The following is a 10,372-nucleotide window of genomic DNA, read 5'->3' on the forward strand; positions in this document are numbered from 1 at the left end:
ATTGCCTGCTCTTCCAAAGGTCCTGAGTTCAATTCCCAGCAACCACATGGTGGCTCGCAACCATCTGTAATGAGGTCTGGTGCCCTCTTCTGGCCTGCAGGCATATACACAGACAGAATATTGTATACAAAATAAGTAAATATATAAAAAAAAAGTTCCTTTATACAGAGAAACCTTGCTTGAAAAACAAAACAACAAAAAGTTTCTTATATTTAGCTGGTCATGTTCTCCATACCACTGAAACTAGACCCACACAAATCAGAAGTCAAGACGGGGATTGGGCTAGTGCCATAATTTACACAGGAGCTTGAAGCTCTTTTAGCAGCAAGCACTAGTGATGCTCCCAGGTCCACCCACAAGGAAAGACTAATCTAAAGGGCCAAGACAGAGGAACTATCTAAGTCCACATATTAATTTGGGTTAGCTCTGAAACTTCTTAATTTGTTTCTTTTAATAAATATTGACCAGTCCCAGAATGGCTAGATTGTTATACAGAGAAACTCTGTCTTGAAAAACTAAAATTAAGTAAATAAATAAAAATAAACTCTGATGAAAATCTGCTAGTGAAGGAAACAGGGTTGAGGAAAAGGGGAATTCAACCTCATCTGTGACAGCCTTTGTTTTCCTATAGCCACAGATCTGTCTTGGGCCCCTGTAGACGGCCTTATGACACCCTGAGATGAACTCAAATCTGTGCATTTTGTCATCTTACTTTCTTCCCTTTACCTACCAGGTACCAAGCATTACTTTCTCCTACATAGGAACCTAAAGGACATTCAACGTAAGTACCCAGAAAGAAGGTGACTCAACCTTGTTACCTCGTTTTAATTCCGAGAGCCTCGGGAGAAACCTCACTACCTGAGAGCACCATTTATGAACACTCTGGGGAGCTCATTTCCAGTAACACACATACTGATACTGGCAGGCGAGACTGAAAAAAAACCAGAGGAAACTACACTGTGCTCCCGCGTGTCTGTGTGTCGGCTGATTTCCCTTGTGTTTGTAGGTGGATTTAACTGTGTCTGTTTATCTTTCCCCTCTCTCAGGAAACTGAACTCTCTATCTACAAAGGGAGACAGGAAGCAGGTAAGCTACTCACCTCCAGACAGCGGTTTGAGGACTGTCTGGCTTTTGACATCCGACTCCACAATTTCAATAGCTCGCCTGTTAAAAAAACAAAACAAACAACTTTCTAGTCTTAGCCAAACCAAACACCACACCAAGTCACCGTGCCCCAAGGTAGGCACATTAACTAAAAAAAAACCACGTTTTTAAAAAACGAAGGTCCTTTCCAAGTTTGGTGCCCAGCACCCATACCAGGCAGCTCTCAATCTCCTATAACCCCCACTCTAGGGGTCTGATGCCCTCTTCTGGCCTCCATGAGCATCACACACCACACCGGGCACACATACATGAAGATAAAATGTAAATCAATCCTATAGGCCAGTCTGGTCTGCAAAGTGAGTGAGTTCCAGACGAGCCAGTTCCCCAAGGGAGACCCTGCCTGAAAAGAAAAATGAAGGCCCTTAAACAAACTGGGTTATGTTGCAGCTTTAGGAAGACTTGACTGTCTTTAAAATGAAAACACCGGGGATTGAGAAACAACACTACTCATCTTCCTCCAACGGATGTCAAGTAGGTCATCGTGCACGATGCCAGCAACATTTTAGATGAGGAACAAAGTCCTAGGGAGAGCGATAGGCAGTGTGGGGGTAGCCTAAGGGGAACTCAGAGCCTCCCACACAGCAGACCCAGAAGGGGAGTCCCCAGAGAGACACAGGACACACGGAGGCTAATCTTGCTGACCTACATGGCTATCACTCATAGCTGTAGTCTTGACTCAAGTACTTTGCTGACTGAGGGACTTTCACATTCCAGATCGTGCAATCTAGCAACAGGAAGGGCTTCCTCTCCCACTGCTCTCTCTAAAGTGTTTTGCCCACGGGAAGCCATAAGGCAGACCTGGATCTTCTGCAAGGCAAAAGGAGGAAGCTAGACCAGCGGGTCAGCACAGCAAGGATCATTTTAATGGAGCCAGTGCCCCTACTGGGAGGGAAGAACTTCCATCAGTTAGGACTGAGGTTTTCCCCAGCAGGAGGGGCAGGGGGATGGAAGAGAGAAAGAGGTCTAGGGTAGGACTTGGGGGACCACCAACTGGAGGGAGGAAGGGGTGCCCACAAAAGGAAAGGAAGAAGAAAGTCTAAAGGCAAAGATGGTTCAGGTCCATAAATAAACCTGCTTGAGCCCAGCGAATGGAAAAGCAAACTGGAGTCTTTTTAATACAAATGTAATTAACCAATCTATAATCACCACAGGGGGCGCCAGCAACATCTCATTTATTTCCCCCTCCGTAGGTAATGGACTGATAATGTTTCAGACATTAACACGGTGGAAACCCAGAGCTCCCCGCTGAGAAGCAAGTCCTCTTTTCTGAGCATAAAAAGTAGCAGAATGAAGCCTCGTAAGCAACATTCATTTGAGTTACATGAGACAACTGCCAGCATTTCTTCCTGGTTTTAATAAAAGCAGTCACCAGGGCCATAATTCACCTGCAAACATCCAGCGCTTTCCGGATGTCTCCTGAGACAGCAGACACTTTGCGGGCACAGAACTGAATCGCGGCATTGTCCAGAACCTGGTCTCTTGACACCTTCACACAAGACAAGACACAGAGGACATCTCAGTCAGCCTTAGTAACATAGGCCCGACCGTAATCCTAGCTACCTGGGAGACTAAGGCAGGAGGATCTACACTCAAGCGAGGCTGCCTCAGATAAATATATAATAAATATAAAACAGACACGGCTCAGCGTAGAGGCCTTGTGAATCCCAGTACCATCAACCAATAAATAAACAATAAAATAAAAAGACGATTTGAACTCTGAGAGTTTCTCTTAGCAATTTAGGTTCAAAACATAAATATTTCCACAAATTAAATCTAACTCTGGGATTGGAGGGAGGTGCACGCTTAGGACTTTGAGCTTAACATTCGGTATAGACAGTTTCTCTGGGTAGCCCTGGCTGGCTTTGAACACAGAGAACTGTCTACCTCTGCTTTCCAAGTCCTGGGATTAAAGGTGTGCACACCACCATGCCAGGCTCATAGGCCCTACTTTTTTTTTTTTTAAATATTTATTTCTTATGTATACAATATTGTGTCTGCCTGCAGGCCAGAAGAGGGCGCCAGACCTCATTACAGATGGTTGTGAGCCACCATGTGGTTGCTGGGAATTGAACTCAGGACCTTTGGAAGAGCAGGCAATGCTCTTAACCACTGAGCCATCTCTCCAGCCCCTCATAGGCCCTACTTTAAAAAAATGTAGTTCGAGGCCAGCCTGGTCTACAAGAGCTAGTTCCAGGACAGGAACCAAACGCTATGGAGAAACCCTGTCTTGAAAAATCCCCCCCCCCAAAAGTAACCCATTTATTTTTGTTTGGAGTGAGGGGGGGCAAAGCATGCGTGCCACACTTGTGGAGGTCAGCGGACACCTTCCAGGATCCAGGTCTCTCCTCTCACCACGTGGGTCTCAGAGATGGAACTCAGGTCATTAGAACCAGCAACCAGTGACTTTACCTGCTGAGCTACCTCACTGATCCAGGCTTTCCTTTTTAAAGGCCATTAAGGAAGCCTGAGTTCTTTAATTCCTACTTTTATTTCAGCAGTGAAGCAGCCAATAAATGAAAGCACGCGTCGATATCCACATAAAAATGCTCTCAGTCATTAAGGTCTATGGGAGGTTGACACACCATTAATAAAGCAATCAAACCGAAATATTTTAAAGCTATTGTTATCTTTCGATCGCAGAAGGTTATCCCTGCCACAGAGTCTGGCGCAATGGCTGGCACTCACCTGACTGAGTCTCTCCTGCAAGATCGCAGCTATCTGGTTTCTGGTATAAGGTGGGAAGTTCAGTAGCTGTGGCTTACAGTTTTCTCTAGCTTCAAGTCTCGGCAGAATTCTGTCTGTGAGATCTAGGGTATTAGCAACACCTGAGGAGATAGGTAACAATCACCATCAGCAGACAAATCATCCTCATAGGAGATCAAACCCCTCCCAAAGATAAAACTCTCAGTCACAACCCAGTGTTCCAACTGCCGCTTCCACTTGCTCTTCCCCCACACTAAAAGGTAAGATGGACTTACTAGGAAAGAGACAGTGGTTAGGCAGGTATAGTGAGGCATGCTTATAGTCTTTTCTTTCCCCCACAAGACAGGGTTTCTCTGTGTAATAGCCCTGGATGTCCTGGAACTCCCTCAGAAGACCAGGCTGGCCTCGAACTCAGAGATCTGCCTGCCTCTACCTCCCGAGTGCTGAGATTAATGTTCTGCGCCAGCACCTCCAGCCGCAACTGCATGTTTCTAGTCTTAATACGTGGAAGGGTGAGACAGGATGATCATGGGTTCAAGGCCACCCTGAGCTACAGACCTTGTCTCCAGGAAGAAAGGGGTGAAAAGAGGACAGGCAGGTAGATTTCTGTTGTATTTCAGACCAGCCAGGGCTCCAGTGAGACTGTGTCTCAAAAACAAATCTGGGCTGGAGAGATGGCTCAGCAGTTAAGAGCACTGGCTGCTCTTCCAGAGGTCCTGAGTTCAATTCCTAGCAACCACATGGTGGCTCACAACCATCTGTAATGAGATCTGGTGCCCTCTTCTGGCCTGCAGACATACATATAGGCAAAACACTGTATACATAATAAATAAATCTTAAACAAAGAAAAACAAGTGCCAGGCAGTACTGGCTCCTGCCTTTCATCCCAGCACATGGGAGGCAGAAGCAGGCGGATCTCTGAGTTTGAGGTCAGCATGGTCTACAGAACAAGTTCCAGGACAGGATCTAAAGCTACAAAGAAACCTTGTCTCGAACCCCATTCCTGCCAAACAAAAACAAAAAGTCGCCACCACCACAACCACCAAATTTATTGACTCAGGCATTGTGGTTCACTTATCCTCCCAAAAGCTGGGACCACAGGAATGCAATGTCATGTCTGGCTTCTTTGTCCTTTTTATTTAGACCTCACAAAATCAATCTGCCTTATATTAAAAAATTACTACCATAGTCATTTTCTTATTTCAATAAGACAGAAAGCTGGCTTAAGTATAATGGGTGGGGCTGAAGGAATGGCTCAGCTGTTAAGAACACTGGATTCTCCTACAGAGGACCCAGGTTCAACTCCCAGAAACCACACGTCAGCTACATTTGTAACTCCAGTTTAGGGAACCGGATGCCCTCTTCTGGGCCCCCATGGGTATTGGGCATGTAGTAGAGCATGCAGGCAAATCACCCACACACATAAAATAAAACTAAAATAGCAGGTAAATAACTTGCATAGCGACTGGGGCGATAGCTCAGTGGACAAAGCATCTGCCACACAAGTATGAGGAGCCGGCTTTAGCTCTGCAGAAGCTGTGTCAAAGCCAGGAAGGCAAGGTGGCCCGTCTGCAAGCCCAGCACTCGGGAGGCAGAGAAGAGATCCCAGGGGCAAGCTGGCTAGTCAGACAAACTGAATGAGCCAGCTTCAGGTTCAGCAAGAGACTGCCTCAGCAAATAAAAACCCACAGCATTGGCTGCTCTTCTAGAGGTCCTGAGTTCAAATCCTAGCAACATACGGTAGCTCACAGCCACCTCTAGTGGGCTCTGATGCCCTCTTCTGGCATGGAGAAGTACATGCAGAGAGAACACCATATAAAACAGGAAAACAAAACTTGACAGTGGGCTGGGCGGTGGTGGCGCACGCCTTTAATCCCAGCACTCGGGAGGCAGAGGCAGGCGGATCTCTGTGAGTTCGAGACCAGCCTGGTCTACAAGAGCTAGTTCCAGGACAGGCTCCAAAACCACAGAGAAACCCTGTCTCGAAAAAACCAAAAAAAAAAACTTGACAGTGGGGGAGCGAGCAGGAGAGCACCGCATCTGACGTCAATCTCTGGCCTCTGCTCACACTTGTGCCCCCATACGCTACACACACTGAACACAGACACTGAACACACTTTAAACAATTAACAGACTTTCAAATTCACCACATGACAGTAACAACCCAGCACTAACCAATGAGCACCAATCGGGAATTGCTTAGCCACGGCCATTCAAATATCGTGTATAAAACATCCTGCCCTTTGCTGTCCAGCTGATCCATCTCGTCCAACACCAACACGCTACATGCAAAGAGACACAATTAGTACCGGTCACACTTTCGGTCTTCCAGTGCTTGATCTGAGCTAACCTTAGGTTAAAGTCATGGAGCTGAGACCAGCTCGCAGACCATAGCTCGTCTGGGATGTCATCCCTGGCATCCCACATCATTAACAAGTATCTGATTGTTTTCAGAGAACTAGCTTAAAAATAGTTAAAATCTAAACTAAAAACAAAACAAAACAAAAACCAGTAAGCGTAAGGACCGTGAGTGTGGTTCAGTGATAAAGTACTTATCTAACACACATAGGCCCTGGCTTTGAGTCCCAGCATTTTTCCATTCTTCAAGTGTATGTACATACATCTCAGAACAAAGGTCTTTTCAGGGCGAGTTCTTTTTGTGGGTAGCATTTTTACTGAGCAACATGCGGCAGAAAAAATACTTACATCATGGGGCCCTTCTCAGCAGTCAGCTGCTTTTCCAATTTTCTCATCAAGTCCTTCCCAGCTGGTCTGCATAGTTTCTCCTGACCAATCTCCTGAGCAATAGCTGGGAACACAGCCTGGGCACTCCTCAAAGACATGCAATTCAGCATGATGGTTTCAAAGCCTTCCACTTCCTTCTAGGTGTTTAAAAAAAAAAAAAAAAAGATGCAAACATGGAGTTATGTTGGCTTCAGACAGATTTACTGAAACCTAATCTGGTCTCTGAGAGCTAAGAGAATTCAAGGGTGAAGCCCTACTTTCTTCTGGAAAGATTTATACCCTGAAACAAGAATTCCTACTTCTGGGAAGCATTCAATCACATAACGGTCCATTCTCTCTTAACCCTTAAGAATCAATCAGATCATTTGGGCAGAGCCTCCGTCGCTCAGACTCTCAGGGTACCTTGAGGTCTTGCAGAATCCGGCTCAAGCAGGCGGTTTTCCCAGTCCCAGGAGCACCAGAGAGGTAGAGACTTCCAGCCTTTTTCCCACAGATGTGTTTCTTCAGGAAGGCCCTGATGACATCCATCTCCTTTTCCCTGGCAGGCAGCCGATCCGGGACAGCTGTGTTTAGGACAAGCTTTGCTTGCTGATAGCAAGTGCCTGCGCCAGACATAAAAGGGCAGTTACGACCCAACAGGAGATGCCTGAAAAGACTCCCTGGGTTTCATTCAGAACCACCATCCTGATGGCACCGACAGCTGCCATGTAAGAACCCACCTTCCTGCTTGAACAACCTCACACGTCCAGATTCCTTCTCTGGTGGGCATTTCTGCTCAGAATTTGATTCGCTCTCTTGACCTTTTTGAGCCGAGGAAAGTATTTGGTTTTGGTGAACTTGGTCTTGTTCTTTTTGGCTCGAAGACTTAACTGTCAGCTCGTCATCAAACACTAATCTGCAGCCCTTTCGCGTATGTGAGCGAGGGGGGCCGTTTTCTTTCTTGCCCAGCTTTGGTGGGGAACAGGGAGATAAATGAGGAGTGTTGCATAGATTGTCATCACCTGAAACGTTAAAACAGAACCCGGTCACTCACAGCAATGCTCTCAACCACCCAAAACACGAATCGCAGAACTCGGTCCTCCACAGTGAAGGGCAGTAGACGTGCAGACTTCCCCACACCCAGAAAGAGGAGAATCTCTCTTTCTCTTTCCAGTTCTTCAACACTGCGTTTCTCTGTGTAGCCCTGGCTGTCCTGGAACTCACTCTGTAGACCAGGCCTTGAACTCAAGAGATCTGCCTGCCTCTGCCTCCCAAATTCTGGGATTAAAAGGCAAGAGGTGAATTTCTGCCTTAGAACCCAAAAGAAACGTCTCACTAGGGAGCGAACATGGCCACCAGATGGCGCAAGACCTCGTTTGATCATTTGGTAGAAACCAAATGATAAATTCTAGTTCACTGAAATTGTAAGGTGGCTTTAAAATAGGACCATCGCCAGCTGGTGGTGGTGCACACCTCTATCCCCAGCACTCAGAAAAGCTGTCATCTCCAAAACAAACCAAAACTTATCAACCTTGCCGCCACTGCCATCTTGAGAGGAATAACTTCTCTGAAGGAAGCTGCTGTGTGCACTGTCGCATTCCAGCGGCACTGTGGCTTTCCCTCACTGCTGCAAGTCCACCCCCTCAACTAACAGACTCAAAGCCTCAGGCACGGTGAGATCACATATGCTCTCCCACCACCGCACACAATGAGTGTCCACCAATAATAACACCAAGGCTCTTAGACTGGGCGTGTCCAGCTAAGCAGCACAGCACTTCTTGGTACAAACGAGGTCTTGCGCTCAATCCCCAATACCCAGTAGCACAATCAACACACACAAACCAAGTATGGTCTAGCAGTGGTGACGCACACTGGTCCTCTGAGTGTTCAAGGCCAGCCTGGTCTACAGAGTGAGTTCTGGGACAGCCAGGGCTACACAGAGAAACCCTGTCTTGAACAAACTAAAACCAAACAAACAAAAAGCCAAGTTTGGTAGCGGGAGAAAGACTGTGAGTTTGAGGCAATCCTGGGTCACAAAGTGAGTTCCAGGCCAACCTGAGTTAGAGAATTTTTCCTCTAAAAAAGCAAAAATAAACAATGGAAATGTTAAGTACTAGTTTGAAACAAAAATCAAAAATATTAAGAATGTCATCTATTTGTTTCTCTTATTTCCACGAGTATGTAGGCAAATTTCATAATACCATATGTTAATAACGTTAAGGTAATTTTAAAGGACAGAACTAAGGAAGTGAAGATAAAACCCATCAAGTCCCTCAGAAAATGATCTCTGTTAGTGAATGGCTTAACTGTGAAGTTCAGTACACACTTAGCGGCCATTACAAAAATAGATACGGCTATGGTCTAACTGCCGGGCATCTCATCGTCAAGAGAAGAAAGGCCGCTGGGCGGTAGAGGTAGATGCCTTTAATCCCAGCACTCGGGAGGCAGAGATAGAAGGATCTCTGTGAGTTCGACACCAGCCTGGTCTACAGAGCAAGTTTCAGGGCAGGCTCAGAGAAACCATATCTCAATAAACCAAAAAAATAAAAAGGAAGGCCGGAGGGCTGTTAGTCACCAAGTTGCGCTTGCAGAGTGGAACGCTTACCCAAACGTTTTCTGGGGCTGAGAGGCAGAAGTTTTGTGTCTGCACACGGAGTAGTCGGTACAACCTGGACGTTTTTAAGTTGTACTTTACTGTCCTTGGAACTCGCTTTGCTTGGAGTCTTAACCAGCTTCTTTTTCGGAAAACGGATGGTGGCTTGTGTCTGGGATCGTGTTTGAGGCATGACGACCACACAACTGGACACACACAAAAGAGAAGCAGGAAGCCTGTAATTTAAAAGCAAAAGGGAAAACATAGGGTGCTTATTTATATTGGTGACCAACACTCACTTCATACATTAGGTTAACAGCATTTTCAACACGTAGGTCTGCTCCCTAGTCAAGCCTATGTAATAACAGGTGACATCTGTCTGCCTTATATGTGTAACACGCCGCTATTACACATATTATACACTTCAGTCTTACCACTATTATCCCTCTCTTAAAGACACAACCACAGAAAACACGGCTATTACGCCAGGCATCCTGAAACCAGAACCTAAGTTCTTCCACTTGAGCGATGCCTAAGTTTATCTCCAGCGATTTCTGTAATATTTCTAGCTCCTTCACTCCAGACACGCGAGACATCCTTAGCACTAACTAGTTTAATTAATTCCAGATCGTAACATGTAGGCTCTCCCAAAAGCAGGCAGGGCAGCTCCGTCCTCCTCTGCCCAGGACTAGCCTGCTCGCCATACAGCTCAACCCCACCCTGCACCGTTTCCTCCCAGCAGCTCTCAGCTCCTTCCCACCATTGCCGGCTCGAACGCCTTGCAGGCGCACAACCCCCTCCCTGACCCAGCCTCAGACCTCAGGCGATCTCCGCTCTCCACCGGCCACGCTCGAACCAGCTCCAGGAACTGGGTCCCGACCAGCTCTCAGGCCTCACGGAGCAATCTGCCCCTTCACACTCTTCAGGGCTGTGTCGCTTCAGCGCACGTTCCGGTGTGTCGGTCACAACCGCAAGGATCTCCCGCCACGAGATGCACAGCTGCAGCAAAGTCAGCTCGCGCCAAATCCGCACAGCCTCAGCGTTCCCGTCTCGCGCCAAAGTCCAGCCACGCTTCTGATTAGTTGTCACTAAGCTCCACGCCTTTGCCGGCGACGACCTACAGCCAATAAGACAGCCCCAGGTCTCCGAGCCCAGCCTGAGGACACACCCACTCGCGAGGGAGGGCGT

General features: G+C 47.0%; 1 protein-coding gene across 1 annotated transcript in view; it reads right to left on the bottom strand.

Annotated features, from left to right (window-relative positions):
- Positions 1-10,372, bottom strand: part of Cdc6 (cell division cycle 6) — a 14,198-nt gene extending 3,826 nt beyond the window's left edge. The window contains exons 1-9 of the mRNA XM_005368260.3: positions 10,003-10,372; positions 9,197-9,420; positions 7,332-7,613; positions 7,015-7,214; positions 6,574-6,749; positions 6,043-6,149; positions 3,850-3,989; positions 2,550-2,650; positions 1,100-1,164 (exon numbers count right to left, since the gene is read on the bottom strand). Coding sequence (XP_005368317.1) covers positions 1,100-1,164; positions 2,550-2,650; positions 3,850-3,989; positions 6,043-6,149; positions 6,574-6,749; positions 7,015-7,214; positions 7,332-7,613; positions 9,197-9,377 — 1,252 coding nt within the window. The 5' untranslated portion in view covers positions 9,378-9,420; positions 10,003-10,372. The remainder of the gene's footprint in view (positions 1-1,099; positions 1,165-2,549; positions 2,651-3,849; positions 3,990-6,042; positions 6,150-6,573; positions 6,750-7,014; positions 7,215-7,331; positions 7,614-9,196; positions 9,421-10,002) is intronic.

This window comes from Microtus ochrogaster, unplaced genomic scaffold (assembly GCF_000317375.1).
Source record: "Microtus ochrogaster isolate Prairie Vole_2 unplaced genomic scaffold, MicOch1.0 UNK31, whole genome shotgun sequence".
Classification (NCBI taxonomy): Eukaryota; Metazoa; Chordata; class Mammalia; order Rodentia; family Cricetidae; genus Microtus; species Microtus ochrogaster.